General features: G+C 45.9%; 1 protein-coding gene across 1 annotated transcript; it reads left to right on the top strand.

The window, feature by feature from the left end:
• The first annotated feature begins 3349 nt into the window (after nt 1-3349).
• Nucleotides 3350-22896, top strand: LOC140723700 (zinc-binding protein A33-like). Its single transcript, XM_073038256.1, has 7 exons — nt 3350-3464; nt 3606-3760; nt 4429-4524; nt 5957-6190; nt 10458-10480; nt 10568-10686; nt 19408-22896. Exons 1-7 carry the CDS (start codon nt 3350-3352, stop codon nt 19959-19961), a joined length of 1296 nt encoding a protein of 431 aa, XP_072894357.1. The 3' UTR covers nt 19962-22896.
• Nucleotides 22897-27112: the final 4216 nt, after the last annotated feature.

Below are 27112 nucleotides of genomic sequence, written 5' to 3'. Positions count from 1 at the left end.
TTGCCGTAAAGCAGGGATTTCAACGCCTTGAACGCTGCTGGTTTATTACTCTAGCTACGCACTAAACTCTTCATGATAAAACAGGCGATTTCCGCGGAAGTACAGCTCCAGCTGTGATGATACGTTGCTTATCTTGAAACGAGTGAAAGAGAACCAGGAACGTTGTTGGTCTCGTTTGCTTGGCTTCAGAGACACCGGATGGTTTAGGCCCGACTCGCGAAAGTACGAGAGGCCATGGGAAGAAATTTGTCCACAGCACTTCGTCAAAAAAACTCTGTCCTAAATTTAACAGGGTCCGAACCTTCCAAGTTTTCAGGAATGCCGACCACTCTCAAATTGGATCTCCGCAACCTATTTTCGAGGTCATCTAACTTTACCTTCAGAAATGCGTTTTCGCTCTGTAGCGCTGCAGTGGCGGCTTCGGCGCCGGCCAGTCAGTCACTGTAATCATTCAGGTCATCTTCAACCTCACGAATGCTTTGGTCGTGCGACTCGTAATAAGACATAACAGACAGACAGACAGACAGACAGACATACTTTATTGATCCAGAGGGAAATTGGGTTTCGTTACAGCCACGCCAACCAAGTAGAGTGTAGAAATATAACAATATAAAACCATAAATAATTAAATATTAATAAGTTAATCATGCCAAGTGGAAATAAGTCCAGGACATGCCTATTGGCTCAGGGTGTCTGACACTCCGAGGGTGGAGTTGTAAAGTTTGATGGCCATAGGCAGGCCATGGTAATTTTTATCATAATCTGTGCCATGGTAGCATTCACTGGTGACAAAGCATCTTCACGTTCTCTTTCTTAGGGCAAAATGCAAAGCTTACGTCATGTCAGTAAGAAGTACTAAGCGAAGCCTCTCCAAGTCATCGGGTAGCGCAGGTCCAGGTCCAGCAGTGTGCAGCGGCGACATTACCGTAACATCAGCTTTCTTGCACGATGCTTCGCTATGTTTTTCCCCAGTTTTACTTTGAAGGTGCATTTCATTCGCCATTTCACTGTCCAGCAACGTCCCGGGTTGTTCACGGTGTTAAATATTCAGTTATCTTGAGCATACGGCAAAGATAAACAGGGAGATTTTCAATAAAAATCGGGAGCCACACTCACACAAACGTACTCACTTCGTCTGTTCCTTATTTTTTAGAGCACGAGTTGACCTTTGCGTCTTGCTCTCCCTTGGCCTTCAGCCTGTCAGACTGCACAGGAGAGCGGTGAGAGCTCCAGAGATCGGACGGCAGCCGCTGCGGGGTAGTTCCCTTCTCCCAGCAACAGGAGTCGGGTCACATAACAGACCCCGATCTACGGCGGGGAAATGTCAAGTTCCCTCTGTGTGGCTGAAACATCTCGCGGCATCTCCGCCCGTCTCTTCATCTCTGTCATCGGAAGGATTGAAGACCCCGGTCCGTGTTGCAGCCTTGACCCGAGATGTAACTTCGATCTCCGGCCTCCCCCCGGGCCAACTCGCTCCCGTTTCCAAACTCCGGTCAGATTCGAGCGCTCAGCATCCCGCCCACTGACACTCCTCAGCCAATGGACGCAGGCTTCTCACAGCGCTGGTCGCTGATTGTGTGTGTGTGTGTGTGTGTGTGTGTGTGTGTGTGTGTGTGTGTGTGTGTGTGTGTGTGTGTGTGTGTGTGTGTGTGTGTGTGTGTGTGTGTGTGTGTGTGTGTGTGTGTGTGTGTGTGTGTGTGTGTGGGAGTTCACCTAAACTCAAAAGTTCAAAGTATTACCAGAGTACAGATAAATCACCAAATTGACCACCGAGATTTATTTTCCTGCGAAAATACACAGAAAATCTACAGAATAGTAACTATAACCAGGATCAGTGAAATATCAGCCAGAGTGCAGAAGACAACAATCTGTGCAAATGCAAATATAAATAAATAGCAATAAATAAGGAAACATGAAATAACCGCAGCGGCTGCTGATGGATCTCCGGAGCTCTCACCGCTCCCCTGTGCAATCCGACAGGCTGAAGGCCAAGAGAGAACAAGGCACAAAGGTCAACACGTGTGTCACAAAACAATATACTGCAGCAGGGGTGGCGATTCGGCCCCCTGGGCTGTTCCGCCCCTCACTCAGAACATGCCCGATCTTTGCGCTCAGCGCCACTTTCCAGCAACGCTCCCAGCATCGCGGAGCCCCTAAATTTGCTCTTTGAATTCAGAAACCTTGCGGAGAAAATCCCAAAGATTCACTGTACTCTGGGTGGGAATCTTGGATTTTGAGTCTGTTCGACTCCGCAGCCAGGGGAGTGACCATTCCTCCCGCTACCCTGTAAGTACCCTGTGAGAATGTGTCTGTCCCAGTCAGACCACCTCTTATTTCTCTAATTCTGAGACTGGCCCAGTGCGATAATTGGTTGCGGGAGCATCTCAATGGATGGGCAAGCGAAAGCATGTCTCCTGAACTGTTCCAGAGCCTGGTGGCTGAGGTGTAGTAACTGTTCCTGAACCTGGTGCGAGTCCTGAGGCTCTTGTACATTCTATCTGATTGGGGCAACGAGAAAAGAGCCTGGCCTGGGTGGTGAGCATCTCTGACGATGGGTGTTGCTTCGCTCCGACAGCGTTTCATGTAGACGTGGTCAGTGGTTGGGAGGGCTCCACCTTGTATCTGTTCATCAACGGGACGATGAACTACTTTGTTCATCGCGATCCATGTGAACCTTTCAGACCAGCAGCTTTGACCACAAGAACACCAGACAGTGGTCAGCACGGAATGCCCTGCAGTTACTGCAGGAGAAGGACTGGATGGACACAGTGAAACATCTCTGGCATGTTGTTTCCTACTCGAGATTCCAGCATCTGCAGTCTCTTGTGCCTCTCTTTTCAGAACTTGTCCCTTTCAGTCCTGCCTCAGACTGAACCAGGCTCTTCTCTCCGGCTTCATTTCTGTTCTGCTTCTTCTTTAGCCCAACACGCCTACCGAGACACAGGCGGCCAACAGCAGCTCACTGAGGGTTGCTCAGCCCTGTGGCCTCTGCTTTCATCACACGACTTCAATCGTCTTCCGATCCCAGGGATGAAGCCTTAAGAGATGTAGTTGATGTTTTTGTCGCACTCGGTTTTTACGGGAAGGGGTTGTTAGCCCCATGCCCGACCCTCCTCCGTCTGCAGCCGGGCTTGGCAGTCCATGGCCGAGTTTTCATTTCTGTTCCGACCTGCTTAATCTGTTTCTGATCCCTCCCTGATATGGATACATCAATTCCTTCCCACAGACAGCAACACAATGTTCACTCCTCGAGTCTGCAGCGCGTGTAGTGGACAATCGCGGTACTGCAGGGGATCAGCAGCTCCCCGAAAGTGAAAGCATTCTGAATCAGGAAGTGCCGCCGGTTAATATGGCTTCGAAAGGACAGATCGAGAGTTTAACCGAGGAGGCAATTTGTTCCATCTGCCTGGATTTCTTTGCCGATCCGGTTATACTAGAGTGTGGGCACAACTTCTGTCGCTTTTGTATCACACGGTATTGGGAAAGGGAGAAGAGAAACACCTGCCCGGAATGTAGAGAGGTGTCTGCTGACCGCACCCTCAGGGTGAATCGGGCCTTAGCAAATCTGGCTGAAAAAGCTCGAAATCTAAACCTGAATCCGAAAGGGAAGGAAAGTAAACGTCACTGCGAGGAACATGAGGAAGAACTGAAGCTGTTTTGTGAAACGGACAAGACACTGATCTGTCTGATCTGTAGAGATGCGCAGGAACATAGAGAGCACCGTTTCACGCCGATTAAAGAAGCAGTTAAAATCTGCAAGGTAAAACTAACGTTACTTTGCTACTCAACCGATTTTCTCTTGTCCTACATACCCTCACATGTGCCTCTGCAACTTCCGCCATATACAACGGATTCTACCATCTATCGCTCCCACAGCCCACCTCCACACCCCACAACTCGCCGCTCTCTGTAGGAATCGCTCCCCGGACAGTTACACACTTATCCACTCGCTCCTCCCCACTGATCTCTGTCCTGGCACCGACACCCGTAAGTGGGACAAGCGGTACATCTGACTCCTACACCTCCTCCATCGTCACCATTCACGGCTCCAAGCAGTCCCAATTCCCCATTTCTTCCATGGTCGATTGTTCTCTCGTATTAGATTCCTTCTTCTCCGGCCCTTTACCTCTTCCACCTGTCCCCTCTCAGCTTCTCACTTCATCACCCTCCCCCACGTTCCCCCTCATGTTGTCTCACCCGTCACCTGTCAGCTGGTTCTCATCCCCAACCTTTTTATTCTGGTTTCTGTCCCATTCCTTCCCAGTCCTAATGAAGGGTCTCATCCCGGAACACCGACTGTTTATTTCCCCTGAATAGATGCTGCCTGACTCACTGAGTTCCTCCGGCATTTTGTGTGATAATCGGGTTTGATCACCTGTTTCTTTTGATACACCTTTGTCTCTATTTCTTTCTCTCTCTGACTTCCAGGATCAGCTAAAATCTTCCCTAGACTCTCTCACAAAAAAGAAATCAGACTTCCAGGAAAAGGAGCAGCAACAGAAAGAGAAGATTTCCGGAGTTCGGGTGAGGATTCCTGAGCGGAATTTCTGATATTACTGTCGAGATTTGCTCCATTTAATGCAGAATAGCCGAGTATCGCAGCTCCAGTGACCTGGGTTCGATCCTGACCTCTGGTGCTGTCTGTGTGGAGTTTGCATGCTCTCCCTGTTGCTATGACAGTTTTAGACACATCCCAAGGACATCCTGGATGAATGGTTAATTACAATTACCCTTTGCAGGTCGAGGTGGGTGATTATGAATCAGGTGGGTAGTAATGGGTCAATAGGCGAGAATGGCTTTCAGGAAAACGTGAGGGGATGGTGTTGATAGGAATGCTCTCGGAAGTAGCATGGACTTTAATGGACCGAATGATCACCCGAAATATATCTGAACTAATGCGTTGACGTGACTGCTCTGAGAACTTGCATGGATTATAATGGACCGAATGGCATAAGGAAATTTCGTGATTTTTATTAACGACCTGGATATGGCGGCAGAAGGGAGGTTGGCAAGTTTGCTGACAACACAAAGGTTGCTGGTGTTGTGGACAGTGTAGCGGATTGTCAAAGATTGCAGAGAGACATTGATAGGATGCAGAAGTGCGCTGAGAAGTGGCAGATGGAGTTCAACCCGGAAAAGATTGAGATAGTACACTTAGGAGGGACAAACTCCAAGACAGAGTACAATGGCAGGGTACTTGGTAGTGTGGAGGAGCAGAGGGATCTGGGGGTACATGTACACAGATCCCTGAAAGTTGCCTCACAGGTAGATAGGGTAGTTAAGTAAGCTTATGGTGTGTTAGCTTTCATAAATCGAGGGATAGAGTTTAAGAGACCCGATGTAATGATGCAGCTCAAGAAACTTTGGTTAGACCACAGCTGGATTACTGTCTGCAGTTCTGGTCGCCTCACTATAGGAAGGATGTGGAAGCATTGGAAAAGGTACAGAGGAGATTTACCAGGATGCTGTTTTGTTCAGAGAATATGGATTAAGACCAGAGATTAAGAGAGCAAGGGCTTTACTCTTTGGAGAGAATGAGGATGAGAGGAGACATGATAGATGTGTACAAGATATTAAGAGGAATAGATAGAGTGGATAGCCAGCTCCTCTTCCCCAGGGCACCACTGCTCAGTTGCTCAGTACGAGCGGGCGTGGCTTTAAGGTAAGGGGAGGGTAGTTCAAGGGCGATATTAGAGGAAGGTTCTTTACTCAGAGAGTGTTTGGTGCGTGGAACGCACTGTCTGTGTCAGCGGTGGAGGCAGATACACTAGTGAAGTTTAAGAGACTACTAGACAGGTATATGGAGGAAATTAAGGTGGGGGTTATATGGGAGGCAGGATTTGAGGGTTGGCACAACATTGTGGGTCGAAGGGCCTATAATGTGCTGTACTATTCTAAGTTCTATGAAATACAACTCAGCAATTCAGTAAATCAATTTTCACCTTTCATTCGACAGGAACAGTCACACAGCGTTCACACCCACATCACATCCCAGTTTGCTGAACTGCGCCAGATTATCACTGAGAAAGAGCAGAGCTTACTCAGGGATCTCAGGAAGGAAGAGGAGAGCATTCTCAACCCAATGCAGAAAAATCTTCGAGATATTCAAGAGAATATAATGTTTATTCAGGAGGAAATCTCAAAGATAAAGGAACAGATGGATCAAAAAGACAGTGTGATATTTCTCAAGGTGAGGTATTGTATTGCAATTTGTTTCTGTCAAAGGGCACTAACTGAACAGTGGTATATTTGAAATAAACACAGCACAGCGGCCAATTCTAACAAATCAATTGCCGCTGCTGGTGACCCCGCACAGATCGTTATACTTGCCCTCCAATCACTCCAATAAAGACGTTCGAAAATGTCGAAAATATATACTTGAGCCTGTAGAAGGTACAGATAATCTTTACGCGATGAAATTTTAGTGTAATTAAACATAAAGTAAGCTGCATCCCCAGCTCAAAACTACCCAGAACAATGTACAATTACGCAGACATCCCACCATGCAAAAACCCATTCCAGGGAGGTAGTACCATCAATTTGCGGGAGACTCCCGGAACTTCCAGGAGAGTTGGATGTCTGCAATAGAGTCCCTGCTTAGCAGCTAACCAGCTAGTTCAAATAAAGTTAGCTATGCTAATGACCCTGTTAAACTCAGCTTAACATGTCTTTTGCATTTTAACCCACCATGGGCAATAGATAAGTCACTGTTGCAAACTGTCGTTATTTCTGATCTTTCTCTCTCTCCCCCTCACTCGCTCTAAAAAAGCGATTTACGGGATATTGTATAAAATTTGCAGGCGTCGGGGAGCCGCTATCAATATGCGGGAGACTCCCGGAACTTCCGGGAGAGGTGGTATGTCTGAAATACGTAACTTATTCCCTTCGCTTTTACCACGCCTCCACTCACATGACTCATCATAGACAATAGACGAGAGACAAACAAGCTGGATCAACTCAGCAGGTCGGGCAACATCCGTTGAAATGAGCAGTCAACGTTTTGGGCCGAGACCCTTCGTCAGGACTGAAGCAGGGATCAGGGCCCCCATAAAGAAGGTGGGGGGATGGTGGAAGATGCCAGGTGAAAAAACAATCAGAGGAAAGATCAAGGGTTGGGGGAGGGGAAGCAGGGAGGGGATAGGCCGGAGAGGTGAAGAAGGAATATAATGGGAAAGCTCTATGGGTAGTAGAAGAAGGCAGAATCATGAGAGAGGTGATAGGCAGCTAGAACAGGAGGCAGAGTGATATTGGCATATTCATTATATATATTATTCATATATATTCATTATTGATTATTCATCATATTCCATTTGGATATGTCCATACATGGCCTACTCTACTGCCATGATGAGGCCAAACTCAGGTTGGAACAGCAACACCTCATTTACCGTCTGGGTAGTCTCCAGCCCCTTGGTATGAACATCGAATTCTCCAACTTCCGGTAATTCCTTTCCTCTCCCTTTCACTTTCACTCTTCTTCCTCTTCGAGCTGCCTATCACCTCTGTCATGATTCTGCTTTCTTCTACTACCCATAGTGCTTTCTTCTTATACCTTCTTCACCTCTACGGCCTATCCCCTCCCTGCATCCCCTCCCCCACCCCTTCATCTTTCCTCTGATTTGTTTTTCACCTGGTACCTTCCACCCTCCCCCCATCTTCTTTATAGGGCCCCTGCCCCCTCCTTCTTCAGTCCTGACGAAGGGTCTCGGCCCGAAATGTTGACTGCTCGTTTCCACGGATGCTGCCCGACCTGCGGAGTTGATTCAGATTGTTTGAACGTGTTGATTTGATCACAGCATCTGCAGTGTACTTTTTGTAGACAATAGACAATAGGTGTAGGAGTAGGCCATTCGGCATTTCGAGCCAGCACCGCTATTCACTGTAATCATGGATGATCATACACAATCGTTATACCCCGTTCTTGCCTTCTTCCTATATCCCTTGACTCCGCGATCTTTAAGAGTTCTATCTAACTCTCTCTTGAAAGCATCCAGAGACTTGGCCTCCACTGCCTTCTGGGGCAGAGCATTTCACATATCCACCACTCTCTGGGTAAAAAAGATTTTCCGCTTCTCTATTCTAAATGGCCTACCCCTTATTCTTAAACTGTAGCCTCTAGTTCTGGACTCACCCATCAGAGGGAACATGCTTCCTGCCTCCAGCGTGCCAAATCCCTTAATAATCTTATATGTTTCAATCAGATCCACTCTCATCTTTCTGAATTCCAGTGTATACTAGCCCAGTTGCTCCAATCTTTCAACATATGACAGTCCCGCCATTACGGAAATTAACCTCGTGAACCTACGCTGCAATCCGTCAATAGCAAGAATGTCCTTCCCCAAATTTGGAGACCAGAACTGCACACAATACTCCAGGTGTGGTCTCACCAGGGCCCTGTAAAATTGCAGAAGGACCTCTTTTCTTCTATACTACACTCATCTTGCTATGAAGGCCAACATGCCATTAACTTTCTTCACTGCCTGCTGTACTTGCATGCTTACTTTCAGTGACTGATGAATAAGGTCACCTGGATCTCGTTGTACTTTCCCTTTACCTAACTTGACATCATTCAGATAGTAATCTGCCTTCCTATTCTTCCCACCAAAGTGGATAACCCCGCATTTATCCACAGAAAACTGCATCTGCTATGCATCTGCCCACTCGCCCAACCTGTCCAAGTCGCCCTGCATTCTCATAACATCCTCCTCACGTTTCACACTGCCATCTAGCTTTGTGTCATCTACAAATTTTTATCTGCGAATTTGCAAATTTTTATTTAATCTGCAAATATGCAAACTTTTATTCCGTTCATCTAAATCATTAATTACATTGTAAATAGCTGCGGTCCCAGCACCGAGCCTTGTGGTACCCCACTAGTCACTGCCTGCCATTCTGAAAGGGACCCATTAATCGCTACACTTTGTTTCCTGTCTTCCAACCAATTTTCTATTCATGTCAGTACCCTACCCCAATACCATGTCCTGTAATTTTGCCCACTAATCTCCTCTGTGTGACCTTATTAAAGGCTTTCTGATGTACGCTACATCAACTGGCTCTCCCTTGTCCATTCTCCTAGTTTCCTCAAGAAATTCCAGTGGATTCGTCAAGCATGATTTCCCCTTCGTAAATCTATGCTGACTCGGAGAGATCCTTTTTACTGCTATCCAAATGTGCAACACCCAACACAGAAAACAATGCAGGCGGAAAACAGATGCGTTGCTCCTTCACATAGCATTTACAAATAGCAATAAACTGTTTTTCTCGAGAGAATTGATACAACTATTCAGGGTTGTTGTTGTCCCTAAACTGGACTTCCGCAACTTCTGTACATCCCAGGACAGAATGCAATCTTCTCTGAAATGATTTACTCTGATCTTAACACAGAGCTGCTGTTTGTGTCCTTAATTACCTGTTAAATATACTCTAAAACTCCCATTAACACCCAGTTCCAGTCACAGGCTGTGAGTGTGTCTGGTGCAGTGGGTGTGAGGGTCCCTCTGTCAATCAGTGAGAACAAAAAATGTGACCCACACATCAGACTTATCTTCCATATCCGGTTTCAATCAGATTAGGGAATCTTTCACGATATCTTTAATAGGCTATTCGGTCCATCTTCTCCTAGCAATTTCCCTGCTTCACTATCCTCCTCCCACCCGCTCGCCGCACCCAGCAACAGCGCCCGAACTCCATGGTCACGTGTGTGTTTATCCAGTTTCCCATTACATTCAGTCTCTGCTGTTCCGCTGCAACCACTCCTGTGGCACTGAGTTCCTCATCCTCTTCACTAAATTTATTGTGAGATTTATTAAAAAAAACACCCGGCATTTTATCTTTGACTGAAGGTCCCCATAAATAGAAACATACAAAACCTACAGTACGATACAGGCCCTTCCGCCCACAATGCTGTACCGCACTTATATTTACATTGGAAATTACCTCGAGTTACCCATCGCTCTATTTTTCTAAGTCCCATGTACCTATGAAGGAGTCTCTTAAAAGACTCTATCGTATCCGCCTTACACCACCGTCACCGGCAGCCCATTACATGCACCCATCACTCTCTACGTAAAAAAACTTACCCCTGACATCTCCTCTGTAACTACTTCCAAGCACCTTAATATTGTGTCCTCTCATGTTTGCCATGAATCGAGATACTTTCTCCATCTGCACGCAATCAAATCCATCACTAATTTGAAATTGTTCTATTTTATCATTCTGACATCTTATCCAGATTAAAATGCACAACCTTATCCTCACTTTCCTGTACGTTTCATCCTCTCAGTAATGGTCTAGCTCTCAGACACTTTCCCTGTAATTTACCCCGTGGTTCTGTATTGTCCGTGTGTGTGAGTGTCTGTGCGAGTGGGAATTTTCAACATCTTGTAATGATTTGGATGGAATTCAGGATATGGACAGTAAGTCCAAGTCTAATCGGATTTGTGATTTATTTATTTCAGGAGGAAGCTCGTCGGAACAGGAGGTAGGACATGCTCTTTACTGAAACCCTTTATGGATTTGTAAAATAGTTAAAATTTCCAGTTTATCAACAGCAGTTTAATATTTACAGAATTAGTGACGCTGTCCAGGAATTGGCAGTGACAGATGAGGCCCTACCGGTTGAAAAATTCGATCACCCCTATTTGTTGAAAACAGTGCTGAGTGAAACACTTGATGCCATTAATCGAGGTAAAACTTACAAAGATTCATTTCTTCTTCTTTATGAAACACAACTGTAATAATTTAAGGATTGGCTGTAATAATGGACTGAAGGGGAACTGCAGTTTATTCCACCTCAACCCCACCGACTGGGGGAATATCACTGTCACATGGTCAGCTGAAGATGTCAGACCCCTGAACATACCAGCACAGGGTCACAATACATCCAATACACGGGACTGGTAGATGAACCACTGTGTCCTGATCCCAGGCACACTGCACTAATACGCCAAGACATGAGTTTGAATGCTACCTCAAGAGCTGGGAAATTAACACTGACATGATGATATCGTAGGGATTGAAAGCGGGTATTAGTGTGGTGGCCAGGATTGTCAGAAAAATACACAAGTTTTGCGCTGAGTTCAGACTCTGATTGACGCAGGTCTTCCCACTTCTGGATCCACAACTCTCACGGGTGTTAGCTGATGCAACAGTTTGCTTTGATGCTAAGTTTGCAGATGATATGAAGATTAGTGGAGGGGCTGGTAGTGCAGAGGAAACAGGTAGGCTGCACAAGGACTTGGATGAGGAGAATGGGCAAGAAAGTGGCAAATGATGTACAATGCTGGAAAATTCATGGTCATGAACTTTGGTCGTAGACGTAATATTCAGATTGTTTTAAATGGAGAAAAAATCCAAAAATCTGAAATGCAAATGGACCTGGGAGTCCTTCTGCAGAACACCCTAAAGTTTAACTTGCAGGTAGAGTCAATTGTGAGGAAGGTAAATGCAATGTTATCATTCAGTTCAAGGGGTTTAGTATACAACCACAGGGATGTAATGCTGACGATTTATAAAGCACTGGTGAGGCCTTACCTTGAGTATGGTGAACAGTTTTGGGCTCCTCATCAAGAAAAGAGACAGACAAACAGACAGACAGACATACTTTATTGATCCCGAGGGAAAAGCTGTGCTGGTATTGGATGGGGCTCAGAGGAGGCTCACAAGGATGATTCCGGGAATGAAAGGGTTATCATACGTTGAACGTTTGATAGCTCTGTGCCTGTACTCGCTGGAATTTAGAAAGATGAGGGGATGTCTCATTGAAGCCTTCGAACGTTGAAAGGCCAAGGCAGAGTAGATGTGAGAAGGATGCTTCCCATGGCGGGGGAGCCTAGGACAAGAGAGCACAGTCTCAAGGTAGAGGGGCGTCAATTTTAAAAGCAGAGATGCAGAGAAATTTCTTTACCCACAGGGTGGAGAATATGCAGAACTTTTTACCACAGGAAGCCAGGTCGTTCTGTGCATTTAAGGCAGAGCTTGATAGGTTCTAGATTGGACACAGCATCAAAGTTACGAGGAGAAGGCCAGGTAGCGGGGCTGAGGAGGGAAAAAAAGGATCAGCCATGATTAAATGGCGCAGCAGACTCGATAGGAAAATGGCCTAATTCTGCTCCTATGTCTTATGGTTATCAGACCACTACATTGAAGCATTGTGAGAATGAGCTCGGACACACCAACAAGCATTGACATGGGTCAAGATTTCATCTCGGGAGAAGCACACACAGCATAACCGGCCTGGCAAAGCTCCCTCACACACATACACAGGAAGGACTGGCAGATTGTAGTCAGAGCCTCAGCAATGTACGTTGTTATTTCCCTCAGTAACCTGGAAACCAATCTCTTCAGAGACAGTCATTTATTCATTTAAACAACTCAATCACGTGTTACACATTGTCAACACACACCAGACATGTGATGACACACTGTAACATACAAATTCCTCAATGCGCACACTCTCCTTCAATGTGTATACACACCACACGGATATTTACCACAATCAACACACACACACACACACACACACACACACACACACACACACACACACACACACACACACACACACACACACGCGCACACACACACACACACACACACACACACACACACACTCACACACACACACACACACGGATATACTATCAGAGTGTGACACACGGCCACAGAAATAGGCACAAATTCCCATTTCGGATTGAAATCTGCCGTCCTTACCCAGTCTGTCTGTTCTGTGGCACTGAGCTGCCCTCTGACGTGACGTCACATCAACACTTCACAGACAGACTCCGGGGTGAGATTCCTCAGGAGGATGATCTGGGAGGGTTTGATGGATGTTGAACTCACGGCCCACTTCATCAATCTGCAAGACTAAGATGTCTTCTTGAGCATGGCCCATTTGTGTGTGTTTGCCCCCCCCCCCCATCCCTCTAACCATTTCCCATCTGTGTACCTGCCCAAATTTATTTTAAAATATTTTATTTTTACTTGTTTCTACAGCGTCTGAGGGCAAATTCCATTTACCAACCTCCCTCTCTTTGAGAATATTACCCGATAGACCACTCAGAAAAATTTCCCGTCTCACTTTCAATCTGAGGCCTCTGGTTCTGTACTCCCATTTCTTGGAAAAAGAAACGTTATTTAAGCTCTTAGAATTATTTATCTTGATAAGGGGTCATACCTGAACATCCGACACTACAGCTGAATAGCCCAAGCTTACCCACTCTTTGCTTTTAACCCAAGCCTCCAGTCCTGGTAACATTCTCATGAAGCCTCCTGTCAAGTGTAATGGCATCCTCCCCTCGGAGCCTAGGACAAGAGAGCACAGATAGAGGGGCGTCTATTTTAAAAGCAGAGCTGCAGAGAATGATGTCTTCTTGAGCATGTCCCATTTGTGTGTGTTTGCCCCATATTGCCTCTAACCATTTCCTATTTACATAGGTAAGGGAAGTTCAAGGGGAATATTAGAGGAAGGTTTTATACTCAGAGAGTGGTTGGTGCGTGGAATGCTCTGCCTGAGTCACTGGTGGAGGCAGATACACTAGTGAAGTTTAAGAGACGACTAGACAGGTATATGTAGGAACTTAAGATGGTGAGTTATAAGGGAGGCAGGGTTCGAGGGTCGGCAAGACATTATGGGCCGAAGGGCCAGTAATGTGCTGTACTATTCTATGTTCTATACCTGCCCAAATCTATTTTAAAATATGTTAATTTTACCGGTTTCTACAGCATCTGACAGTAAATTACAGCTGTCCACCTCCCTCTCTGTGAGAATGTTACCCCACAGATGCCTCATAAAAGTTTTCCCTCTTACTTTCACTCTGAGTCCTCTGGTTCTGTACTACCAATTCTCGGATCTAAGTCCTTTATGCATGTATTTACCTCGATAAGTGGTAATTCCTTGTATACAAGCGCTTGTATACACTATAATTTAGAAGGATGAGAGGTGATCTGATTGAAACATATAAGATTATTAAGGGATTGGACACGCTGGAGGCAGGAAGCATGTTCCTGCTAATGGATGAGTCCACAACTAGAGGCCACAGTTTAAGAATAAGGGGTTGGCCATTTAGAACAGAGATGCGGAAAAACGTGTTCACCGAGAGAGTGGTGGATATGTGGAATGCTCTGCTCCAGAAGGCAGTGGAGGCCAAGACTCTGGATGCTTTCAAGAGAGAGTTAGATAGAGCTCTTATAGATAGCTGGGTCAAGGGATATGGGAAGAGGGCAGGAACGGGGTACTGATTGTGTATGATCAGCAATGATCACAGTGAATGGCGGTACTGGCTAGAAGGGACGAATGGCCTACTCCTGCGCCTACTGCCTATTGTCTATTCCTCAACATCCTACACTACGCTAAATAGCCCAAGCTTATCCACTTACTGATTTTGATCCAAGCCTGGAAGCATCATCCTGAACATTTCTGTCCAGTGTAATGACATCGTACGCAGGTTGACTCTGTAGTTAAGAAGGAATACGGTGCCTTCATTAATCGTGAAATTGAGTTTAAGAGCCGAGAAGTAATATTGTAATATTGACGCTGGAGAGACCCCACTTGGTGCACTGTGCGCACTTCTGGTCATCTCACTACAGGAAGGACGTGGAAGCCATAAAAGGGTGCAGAGGATATTTACAAGGATGTTTCCTAGATTGGGGAGAATTCCTTATGAGAGTAGGTTGAGTGAACTCGGCCGTTTCTCCTTGGAGCGACGGAGGGTGAGAGGTGACCTGATAGAGGTGTATAAGATAATAAGAGGCATTTATCAGGTGGATAGTCATAAGCTTTTCCCCAGGGCTGAACTGGCTAGTACGAGAGGGCATAGATTAAGGTGCTTGGAAGTAGGTACAGAGGAGACTTCAGGGGTAATTTTTTTACCCAGAGAATGGTGAGTGCATGGAATGGTCTGCCAGCAGTGGTGGCGCAGGCGGAATCGATAGGGTATTTTAAGAGACTCCTGAATGGCTACATGAAGCTTAGAAAAATAGAGGGCCATTGGTAAAGCCTAGGTAGTTCTAAGGTAGGGACATGTTCGGAACAGATTTGTGGGCCAAAGGGCCTGTGTTGTGCTGTAGGTTTTCTATGCTTCCCCATAATTCTGGGAACCAGAAATGCAGACAATACCCCAAGTGTGGTCTATCATCGATATCAAAGACCTGACTTCAGTTCATGTGGACGTGTCGAATAGGCTGATGAATACAGGACTGAAGGTGTTATATTTGAATGCACCAGTATACGAAATAAGGTTGATAATGTTGTGGCACAGGTAGAGATTGGCAGGGACAACGTTGTTGGCATCACAGAGTTGTGGCTGAAAGGAGATCCTGGCTTCAAGTCTACCATCAAAGGATACACCTCGTTCTCAAAGGACAGGCAGGTAGGCAGAAGGGCTGGGGAGGGTCTGTTGGTAAAAAATGAAATGAAATCCTTCGAGAGAGGTGACATAGTATTGGAAGATGTCGAGTCATTGTGGGTAGAGTTAAGAAACTGCAAGGGTAAAATACCCTGATTGTAATTATATACAGGCCTCCAAATAGAGGCCAGGATGGAAATGGGATACAAATTACACCATGAGATGGAATAAATGGCAAGGTGACAGTCGGAATGGGGGGTTTCAACATGCAGGTAGATTTGGAAAATCATGTTGGTGCTTCATCCCAAAAGAACGAATTTGTACATGACTCCAAGAATGCTGTTGAGAACCGCCTGTGGTAGATTCCAATGGGAGCAAGACAATTCTCGAGTGGGATTTGTGTACTGAAGCAGATATGATTTGGGAGACTAAAGGAAAGAACGTTTAAGAATCAGTGATCATAAAATGTTGGAATTCACCCCAGAATTTGAGAGGTAGATAAAGACAGTTGTATCAGTATTAGAGTGGAGTAACGTTGATTACAGAGGCATGAGGGAGGAGTTGACCAAAGTAGATTAGAATGGGACACGAGCCGGGATGAATGCAGAACAACAAAGAGTGATGTTCCAGGGGCAATTGAGATAGATAAATCTCAAAGATGAAGAAGTATCATACAGGGAGGAGGAGGTAACCGTGTTTGACAAGGGAAATCAAAGACAGCATGAAATTAGCAGGATGTTGGACTATCGAGAAGATTTTGATCATCAACAGAAGTGAATTACAAAGCCATAAGGAGAGAAAATGAGATTTGAGAGAAAGCTTGCCTACAATACTCAAGAGGACACAAAAATATAAAGAGTAAAAGAGAGGTGAGAGTGGATATTGGACCCCTTGAAAATGCCACTGGAGAGGAGAAATGTGACGAAAGACATGGCAGACATAATTAATATTCTATGTGAATCCTCACTGTTGAAGATACCAGCTGTATGTCAGAAATCCGAGAGTGTTAGGGGACAGAAATCGGTGTTGTTGCTGTTACTGAGGAGAAAGTGCGTGGAACGATTGAAGGACTGAAGGTACCTGGACCAGATGGACTACACCCCAGTGTTTGAAAAGAATTAGCTGAAGGAAATATCGGGACATTAGTAATGATCTTTCAAGAATCACTAGATACTTGGTCATTCAAGACGACTGGAAATTGCAAAGGTCACTCCACTCTTTAAGAAGGGATAGCTGCTAGGGAAATGAAATTTTAGGTGAGTTAGTCTGGATGTGGAGTGCTTGGGAAAATGTTGGAGTCCAGTATTAAGGACGAGCTTTTGGGTACATGGAGGCACATGATAAAATAGGGCAAAGACAGCATGCCTTCCCTTAAGGGGAGATCTTGCCTGACAAATCTGTTGGAATTCTTCGAGGAACACAAAGCCAAGATAGACAGAAGGATGATTTGGATGACAGAATTGTTGCCTTTGTGGCCGAGCTTGCAGACGATATGAAGATAGGTGAAGGGGCAAGTAGTGTTGCAGAAGCTCGGAATCTGGGGAAGGACAGAGACAGATCAGGAAATGGGAAAATAACTGATAGATGGATTATCGGGTAGGGAAGTCGTTCATCCACTTTGGTAGAAGGAATAAAGACAGACAATTTTGTAAACGGAGAAAATTCAAAAATCAGAGGTGCAAAGAGACATGGAGCTTCTGGTGCAGGATTCCCGGAAGGTTAACTTGCAGTTTATGTCAACGGTAGGATCAGCAAACTCAATGTTAGCTTTCATTTAGAGAGGGTTCGAATGGGATGTATTGCTGAGGCTTTATAAGGCGTTGGTCAGACTACACTTGGAGTATTGTGAGCAGTTTTGGGTCCCTTATATCAGAAAATCAATGCTGACATTGGAGAGGGTGCAGGTGGTTCGCAAGAATGATTCCGGGAATGAAGGAGTTAACATAGAGGCGCTTTCCCAGCGCTGGAATGGTTACCAGAAGAGGTCACAGGTTTAAGGTGCTGGGGAGTAGGTACAGAAGAGATGTCAGGGGTAAGTTTTTTCACTCAGAGTGTGGTGAGTGGGTGGAATGGGCTGCCGGCAACGGTGGTGGAGGCGAATATGATAGGGTCTTTTAAGAGACATCTGGATAGGTACATGAAGCTTAGAAAGATAGAGGGCTGTGTTTTATCCTCGTAATTTCTAAGGTAGGGACATGTTTGGCACAACTTTGTGGGCCGAAGGGCCTGTATTGCGCGGTAGGTTTTCTATGCTTCTGTGTTTCCATATGAGGTGTGTTTACACTAGATTTCTAGAGTTCTTCTGGAACTCTTCTGGTTCTAGAAGAATGGCTGATTTATTATCCCCCTAACCCTGTTCTCCTGCCTCCTCCCCATAACTTTTGATGCTGTGACTAATCAAGAAGTTTACCAATTAGCTTCCGCTTTAAATATCAAACACAAGAAAATCTGCAGTTGTTGGTAATAAAACCAATACAGGTCATGATGAAAGGTATCGCCTGATCTCTCTGAAACCTGTCTGGAGAGAGGATGATTCTATAGTGGGTGGATCGAGGACCAGATGGCGCAGCCTCCGACTGGAGGATGACTATTTAGAACAGCGAGGAGGAGGAATTCCTTTAGCCGCAGGATAGTGAATCTGCCGCAGGCTGCTGTGGAGACCAAATAATTGAAAAAATTTAAAGCGGAGCCAACATACAAAACGCAGGAGGAAATCAGCAGGTCAGGAAGCATCAATGGAAAAGAGTAAACAGTCGACGGTTCAGAATGAAACACTTCATCAGGACCTGTGTTGCTTAAGGGTCCCTGCAAATTCATCCCCTTTCCTCATGAGGGGCAGCAGGTGACGGGGTTGTGGGACATGGAACAAAGGGACTCTCAACTCCCATCTTTGCCCCCTCCAGCTTCTCATTACGTCTACACACGCAGTTCACCCACAGGCTTTCCACCCCTCCCCCTCCTGGTTCAATCTGCCATTCATCTCTCCCCTACTGGTTCCCATTATCACCTCCTTCACTGTCTCAAACCTTCACACTGCCCACTTCACACTTCACACTCAATGAATATTAACATTTAATGAAGGGCCTCATCTTGTGCTGTACTGTTCTATGTTCTGTGTTCCCTGTTTAGAAGAATGAGAGCAGATCTCAGGGAAACACAAAATTCTTTCAGGGGTCAACAGGCAGGATACAGGGAGGATGTTTTCCCTGTCTGAGCAGTCAAGGGTCAGGGGTCGCTCTGTTTGGAATTCTCCGCACATGTGGGGGGAGGGGTTTGGGGGTTCTTACCCATTCAGTTCACAGAGTCATCGCCGTACAGCATAGAAATGTACACTTCGACCCATCACCTCTGTACTGTCCTATTTGCCCATCTACATTCATGCCATTGGTGGGCATTAGGTCAGTCTCCCTCTGTGCCTTGCCTTTTGAAGTGCCTGTACAAGTATACTCAGAACTGGAGACCTGTGACCTGCAGAGGTCGGTTCTGGGGCCGAGTTGTTTTTCATTCATATTAATGATTTTTATGAACCACTGCGACCTCCTCTTTAAATCCATTCACTCACCCACTTCCCATTTTAATCCACCCCTTTCCATCACTCGTTTCTGTTGTCAATCTCCCCTATTTATTTCAGTTCTTGAGAGAAGATGTCGACCTGAAAAGTAGGCTGTTCATCTCTCTCCACACGTACTGCCTGACCCGCTCGGTTCCTCCAGCAATTTCTGTCTGTTTGATTGGGAAATCTCTGCTCTCCACGGGGACATTTTAGTTGACTATTCGCTTTCGTTGGGTCAAACTACGAGAAAGGTTCGTGTCGGCCACCCGACTGCGCCTGCGGCCCAACGGCCTTTCCACCGGTTCCAGGCCCGTGCTTCCCGAGTCTGCCCCGATCCTTGGGGCGGCGCTGCTCGAGCCTTCCCCCGGCCCCCGGGGCCGCGCTGCTCGGGTCTCCCCCCGATCCCCGGGGCCGCGCTGCCCGAGTCTCCCCCCGATCCCCGGGGCCGTGCTGCCCGAGACACCCCCCCGATCCCCGGGGACTCTCTAATTCTCTGCTTCTACGCCCCAGACTCTGTCACCCTGGATGTCGAAACGGCGCATCCGTCTCTCGAGGTGTCTGAGAATCGGAAGAGTGTGAGATGGACCGGGATCCGGAAGACTCTCCCTGACACCGGGAAGAGATTCACAAACCTGCCTTGTGTGCTGGGATCGGAGGGATTCACATTGGGGAGACGTTACTGGGAGGTGGAGGTGACGGGGAATCGGCTCTGGTGTCTGGGAGTCGCCGCGGAGTCTGGGGAGAGGAAGGGATGGTTCAGTCTGAGTCCGGAGACCGGATTCTGGGTCATCGGGCGGGTTGGTGACGTGTTACATCGGGATTGTGACGTGTTCGCTGTTCTCCCCTCCCCCAACTCCCGTCTCGTAGCCAGTCCCATCCCCGGGAGGGTGGGAGTTTATCTCAGTTACGAGTCCGGGGCAGTTTCATTTTACAACGCGGAGACCAAGTCCCATCTCCATACCTTCACTGTGAGTAAATTCACGGGGAAACTTTATCCTCTCTTCGCGACTTGGTACGGAAATCAGTGGCTGAGAATCTGCTCCGGTTCCGCTCCGGGTCTGTAAACGGTTCGGGTCCGGGGACCGGGGTCAGTAGTAAAGTCCCTGTAAATATATATGCGCGGAGAGTGCAGCTAAATACGTGACTAAGGAGGTGGTGCAGGAGGGAGGGCTTCATGTTTCTGGACAATTGGGCTTTGTTCCCGGGAAGGTGGGACCTGTTCCGACGGGACAGTTTGCCCCTGAACTGGAGGGGAACTAACATCCTTGCGGGTAGATTTACTAGTGCTGCTCCGGGGGATTTAATCTAGATTTGCTGAGGGCGGGGAACCACAGTGTTAGAGCAGATAGTGAGGTGGAAGAGGATAAGCATCATGCAAGGACTGCATGTATAGACAAATCAAAAGTTTATACCTGATAGAAATATTCTCAGGTGCATCTATTTCAATGCATGGATTATCGTTGGTGAGGCAGAGTTTAGGGCGCGGATTGGCACATGGGATTACGACATTATTGCTATTAGTGAGACTTGGTTTCAGAAGGGGCAGAACTGGCAGCTGAATGTGAAACGCAAAGTACACTGCAGATGCTGTGGTGAAATCAACACGTACAAACAAGCTGGATGAACTCAGCAGGTCGGGCAGCATCCGTTCAAATGAGCAGTCAACGTTTCGGGCCGAGACCCTTCGTCAGGACTGATGAAGGAGGGTGCAGGGCCCTATAAAGAAGGTGGGGGAAGGGTGGAATGTTCCAGGTGAAAAACCAATCAGAGGAAAGTTCAAGGGGTTTGCGAGGGGATAGGCAGGAGAGGTGAAGAAGGAATGTAAGGGGAAAGCACTATGGGTAGGATTAGAAGGCAGAATCATGAAAGAGGTGATAAGCAGCTAGAAGAGGAGAGAGTGAAAGTGGGATGGGGGAAGGGAGAGGGAGGACATTACTGGAAGTTGGAGAATTCGATGTTCATACCAAGGGGCTGGAGACTACCCAGACGGTATATGAGGTGTTGTTCCTCCAACCTGAGTTTGGCCTTATCATGGCAGTAGAGGAGGCCATGTATGGACATATCCGAATGTGAATGTGAAGCAGAGTTGAAGTGGGTGGCAATCGGGAGATCCTGTCTGTTTTGAAGGCCGGAGCGGAGGTGTTCCACGAACCGGTCCCCCAATCTGCGTCGGGTCTCGCCGATGCAGAGGAGGCCGCACCGGGAGCACCAGTGGTTAATGTTCCGTGGTTCCGTTGTTTCTGACGTGATAGAGGGGGAGGGATGAAACGGGGAGGATAGACATTACTAGTCAGGGAAAATATCACAGCTGTGCATAGAAATGAGGGTTTGACTACAGAGGCCATATGGGTGGAGTTGAGGAACGGGAAAGGTATGACCACACTAATAGAGTTGTATTATAGACCGCCCAATAGTCAAAGAGAATTGGAGGAGCGAATCTGTAGAGAGATAGTAGACCGATGTAAGAAACAGAAAGTTGTAATAGCAGGGGTTTTAACTTCCCACATATTGACTGGGACTCCCACGCTGTAAAAGGGCTAGATGACTTGGAGTTTGTCAAATGTATTCAGGAAAATTTTCTAAATCAACATATCGAGGTACCTACGAGAGAGGATGCAATACTTGATCTCCTATTAGGAAACCAGACAGGTCAGGTGACAGAAGTATGTGTGGATGAACATTTTGGGTCCAGTGACAATAATGTCATCATTTTCAAGTTAATTATGGATAAGGATGGGTCTGGTCCTCGAGTTGAGGTTCTAAATTGGAGAAGGGCCAATTTTGTGGAAATGAAAAAGGAACTAGGAAGAGTGGATTGGGATAAGGTTTCTTTTCTGGCAAGGATGTGCTTAATAAGTGGAAGGCTTTCAGAGGCGTAATTTTGAGAATGCAGAGTTTGCATGTTCCTGCCAGGATTAAACGCAAAGTTAACAGCCATAGGGAACCTTGGTTTTCAAGGGATATTGGCGATCTGGATAAGAAAAAGAGAGACGTGTATAGCAGGTAAAGGCAACAAAGAAGAGATGAGGTACTTGAAGAGCATAGAAAATGTAAGAAAATACTAAAGAAGGAAATCAGGAAGGAAAAAAAGAAGACATGAGGTGGCTTTGGCAGATAATGTGAAGGAAAACCTGAAGGGTTTCTACAAGTATATTAAGAGTAAAAGGATAGTAAGGGACAAAATTGGTCCCCGAGAAGATCAGAGTGGTCGTCTATGTGTGGAGCCTTACGAGATGGGGGAGATCTTAAACAGTTTTTTTTTTGCATCAGTATTTACTCAGGAAACTGGCATAGTGTATATGGAAGGAAGGGAAACAAGCAGAGTTGTCATGGGACATTTAGAGATTAAAGGGGAGGAGGTGCTTGCTGCCTTACAGCGAATAAAGATCGATAAATCCCCCGGGCCTGACTTGACATTTCGTAGGACCTTGAGAGAGACTAGAGTAGAAATTGCAGGGGCCCTTGCAGAAATATTGAAAATGTCCTGAGCCACGGGTGCAGTGCCGGAGGATTGGAGAGACATGCCTGTCCTGCGCCTTGTAAACTATTCCCAGATACTTCAGCCACGTCTGTTCAGCCGTCACCCCCGCAGTATCCTCCTCCAATTCACTCGGGCAAGTTCCTCCCTGATGCCTCTGTAATTCCCTTTATTCCGTTGCGAGACTGATACATGTGACTTAGGCTTCGCCCTCTCAAATTGCAGTATGAATTCAATTATATTATGATCACTGCCTCTTATGAGTTTTTTTTTTAATTTTAAGCTCCCGAATAAGATCAGGGTTATTACACAACACCCAATCTAAAATAACCTTTTCCTCAGTAGGCCCAAACACAAGCTGTTCTGAAAAGCCGTTTCGTAGGCATTCAACAAATGCGCTCTTGAGATCAGACAACAACCAAACTTTCCCAATCCTCTTGCGTATTGAAGTCCCCCGATACAATTGTGACATTGCCATTATTACATGCCTTTTCCAGCTCGAACTGTGAATTAATTTAAAGTCAGTTCCATAATTTAATAAAGTTTTTATCTGAAAACTATCTACACTCCCAAAGATTGTACTGAAGACTGCATTTGATTTTTCTTCAGCCTTATACGCTTCACATTGAAATAGTATATGTTTCAACAGTTTCATAATGACAAAATGTACATGACACAGCATGAAGTTTTCCAATTAGATACAAGGCATAATTAAGATTAGTGAGGGCATTTCTAAGTCGTGTTAATATCATTCCTTCCCTTGTTTTAAGCCCTTCTTCTATAAACCCAGCAGGTTTATGTATTCTGTAAAGGTGTCTGTCCTTATGTCCATTATCTTACAAGTCTTGCCGTAAGCCCTGAATTCTTAACACTACCAGGCCTTTAGCTTCTGATTTGCTAAGTGGAAGGTCTATATCCACAGCTTAACATTTAACAGCTTTTTCTGCTAAACAATCAAGCCCATCATTTCCCTCAACAGTGTGATATGCAGGGCCCATAATGTGCAGACATATAAATCAAACTTTATATATGAAATACCGTTTGTCGAGTTTCCAACAGTCAATCTGACCTACTGCCAGAATGATCTGTTTAAGACTCATCAAAACCGAAATGCATTCTGAACAAATTATAAGGACCAATTTCCTCCACCCACTGTAAGCCTAAACTGTTGCCAACGTATTCTACGTTCTCTGCTGATAAATGGCTGTAAGTCATTTCTTTATCATTACCTGCAATTCAGTCACACAAAAACAGGAAAAGCCAACATCCCCAGTTAAATTATCTTTTGATTCATCTGTAATAATGTTCACCGTATGATAAATAACTTTCAATTATATACTGAAAGTAGATAGCCTAACCTCCAAGCATGATTCAGAAATTTAATATTTCCACAAAACAGAATTATATACAATTACAATTACATATCTCACCCTTTCCTGGGACACCTGTCCTGCATTATTAATAGACTTCTCAAATTCATACAAATAAAACGCTACATCAGTGATACTATCATTGCTACAGCTGACTTCCAGCACATCAGGGTATTCACTGAAAAACATATCCCTACATTGTTTAACTTCTTCACTTAAATTATCCTGATAGTGAGTCTCAGTAAATGACCCAGCCAGTAACACAACCTTCCCTGTTTTAGAAACAATCATTTTCCCCTCATTAATCAACACCGGAATATTATGAACCCCACAAAACCACCTCCCCCCCCCCCCCTTTTTCTAAATCATATCCCAAACATCTCCAAGTTTAATATCCCTTCCAATGTTACCTCCATATAACCGCCAGTAAATCACCACCTTCCTCACCACGGCCTGTGCCCTTTTATTCTTAATAATGTCACTCGGAGACTGATGCACCATCACATAAAAACTCACATTTCTCCCAATTTGCTCCTTGTCCCCGAGATAAATGCAAACTCAAGCTCAGAAAGACAGGAAGGCTGACTGAGGTTCATATAAACTAATCACCGTCTGAGTTCCAATTTGACCGACAGGCCCGACAGCCAATGATAGTAGGGCTCAGCGTTGGGTCTGAGCCTCGAGAGGCTGGTGGAAATCTGCCCCATGTTCAGCCCCTTCTCTTCCGCTCCATCCCCATGGCGGAGTTCAGCGAGTCGTTTCTGTCGGTGGTCGCAGGCCACAGCTTCCATAAGGACGGGTGTGAATCCCCTTCGCGCCACGGTGAGGCTGTTTCGGCGATGTCTGTGGTGGCTGAGAAAAAATGCTTTTGCAGGGAGCGAGAGAGGAGGCGAGGACCAATGACTACAACTCCCAGAATGCCCTGCTGATGACACAAAAGTTGGGGTGTTGTTCAGGGGGAAGATTTAAAAGCAAAATGGAAGAAAATGTAATGCATTCCGTATCCTGTATTGTGTCATTCCTTCAATAAAAAAAAAATAAAAAGAGACGACAGCGGGGAATAGATACGAGGCAGAACTGGGCTGAGAAGTGGCAGATGTAGTTCAACCCAAATACGTGTGAAGTGGTTCATTTCGACAGGTCAAATTTGAACACAGAATATAATATTAATGGTAAGACGCTTGGCAGTGTGAAGGGTCAGACAGATCTTGGGGTCCGTGTCCATACGGCACTCACAGCTGCCGTGCAGCTTGCAGAGTTTTTAATAAGGCGTCTGGTGTGATGGCCTTCATCAACCATGGGATTCAGTTCAGAGCTGTGAGATGATGCTGAAGCTATATTTCTCCTAACCTGTAAATAAGTAATTGTACCCCAACACAGCTGGACTGTGGACTTAGTTGGACCCCACTTGGGAGTCCTGTGTTCAGTTCTGGTGGCCTCACTACAGGAAGGACGTGGATACTATAGAGAGTGTAGAGTAGATTTACAAGGATGTTGCTCTTGGATTGGAGAGCATGCCTTATGAGAATAGATTGAGTGAACTTGGCCTTTCCTTCTTGGAGCGACGGAGGATGAGAGAGGTGTATAAGATGATGAGAGGCTTTGACCATGTGGATAGCCAGAGGCATTTTCCCAGGCTTGAAGTGACTAACACGAGGGGATGTAGTTTTAAGCTGCTTGTAAGTCGGTACAGAGGGAATGTCAGTGGTAAGTTTCTTACACAGAGAGTGGTGGGTGCATGCAATGGGCTGCCGGCACCGACGGTGGAGGTGGATACAATAGGATATTTTAAGAGACTCTTAGATAGGTACATGGAGCTTAGAAACATAGAGGGTTATACTTTGGAGAAACCCTAGACAGTTTCTGGAGCAGGTTAAATGATCGATACAACATTGTGGGCCAAAGAGCCTGTAATGTGCTGTAAATTTCTATGTTCTATATAAAAGGCAGGCAGAGGGATTAGTTTAAATGGACACCGGGAGAGCATGGAAAGGTTGTGCCGAAAGTTCTACGTCAGTGTTGTAAGGGAGGGGTTCTGTCCCAAACATCCACTCTATTCCCCTAAATAGATGTTCCTGACTTGCCAAAGTTCTTGAAAAGCTACATTCAGTTCTGCTAAGCATTCTATACTCAGGATGTATTGTGATAGAAGACGGCAGAGGAGATTCATCATGACTGAGCGGGCTTGTGACCAGAGACCTTCAGTGATAGGAACAAACTCAGCCCATTCAGCCCATCGAGACTGCGGCCTTTCCATCATGGCTGATCCCGGATCGCACTCAACCCCATACACCTGACCTCTCCCCATATCCTTTGATGCCCTGACCGATCAGAAACCGATCAAATTCCGCCTTGAATATACACATTTGGCCTCTACCGCAGTCTGAGGCAGAGCATTCCACAGATCCAACACTCCCTGGCTAATAAAAAAAATATATCCTGCTTACCTCTGTTTGAAAAGGTGGCCCCTCAGCTTTGTAGCTGTGCCCCACCGCAGGAAATACCTTCTCCACATCCACCTTATCCAGTCCTTTCAACATTCGGTAGGTTTCAATGAGATACCCCCGCATTTTTCTGAGTTCCAATGAGCACAGGGTCAACGCTGTCAAGTGCTCCTCATATTTAACCCCTTCATTCCCAAAATCATCCTAGTGAACCTCCTCTGGACTCTCTCCAATGACAACACATCCTGAATGAGATACGGGGCCCAACACTGTTGACAATATCTGACAGACATTTACAGGAATGGGAGGGGCACAGACAGAGTGGACAGCCGGGATTTTGTTCTCTAAGGAGGAAATGTCCAATGCCAGTGGGCATGCACTTCAGGAGAAAGGGGGAACGCATCCTCATTGGACCTTTTTGCACTATTTAAGTATTTTGTAATTTAGTGTAATTTGTATCTGTTCTCTGCATAGCTGAGAAAAGTCAATGATGTTAAAAACCTGACTCAGAATGTTTAAAGGAGATTTGCGTTTCAAGTTTTGTTTTTCATTCCCATAGTGGTGGGTGTCTGGAGTGAATATCGGGTGGTGGTGGAGACAGATGCGAAAGAGGCCATTAGATACCACGTGGATGTGAGGAGAATGGAGGGATGTGTTCCTTGTGTAGGCTGAAGGGATTGGTTTAGTAAGGCATGAAAAGTACAGTTCAAGTGGTTTGGAACAACACAGTGAGCAGAAGGGCCTGTTCAAGGACAAGTACAGCAAGCAGATCAGGTAAACTGGATACTCGATATTCATGATCAAAGTGAGGCGATCAGAACCAGGGATTTTAAAGCTGTTGAAGAGCAGCCGACAAAGACACCCACATGTACACACACACACACACACACACACACACACACACACACACACACACACACACA

This window comes from Hemitrygon akajei, unplaced genomic scaffold, assembly GCF_048418815.1.
Source record: "Hemitrygon akajei unplaced genomic scaffold, sHemAka1.3 Scf000127, whole genome shotgun sequence".
NCBI lineage: Eukaryota > Metazoa > Chordata > Chondrichthyes > Myliobatiformes > Dasyatidae > Hemitrygon > Hemitrygon akajei.
Note: the sequence above shows the minus strand (reverse complement) of the source record. Positions and strands in the feature narration are given on the sequence as shown.

Coding starts and splice junctions, on each gene's coding strand:
- LOC140723700 (XM_073038256.1), top strand. CDS start 3,350: ATGGCTTCGAAAGGACAGATCGAGAGTTTAACCGAGGAGGCAATTTGT. Junction 10,481..10,567: donor GAAGCTCGTCGGAACAGGAG/GTAGGACATGCT, acceptor TAATATTTACAG/AATTAGTGACGCTGTCCAGG. Junction 10,687..19,407: donor ACTTGATGCCATTAATCGAG/GTAAAACTTACA, acceptor TCTACGCCCCAG/ACTCTGTCACCCTGGATGTC.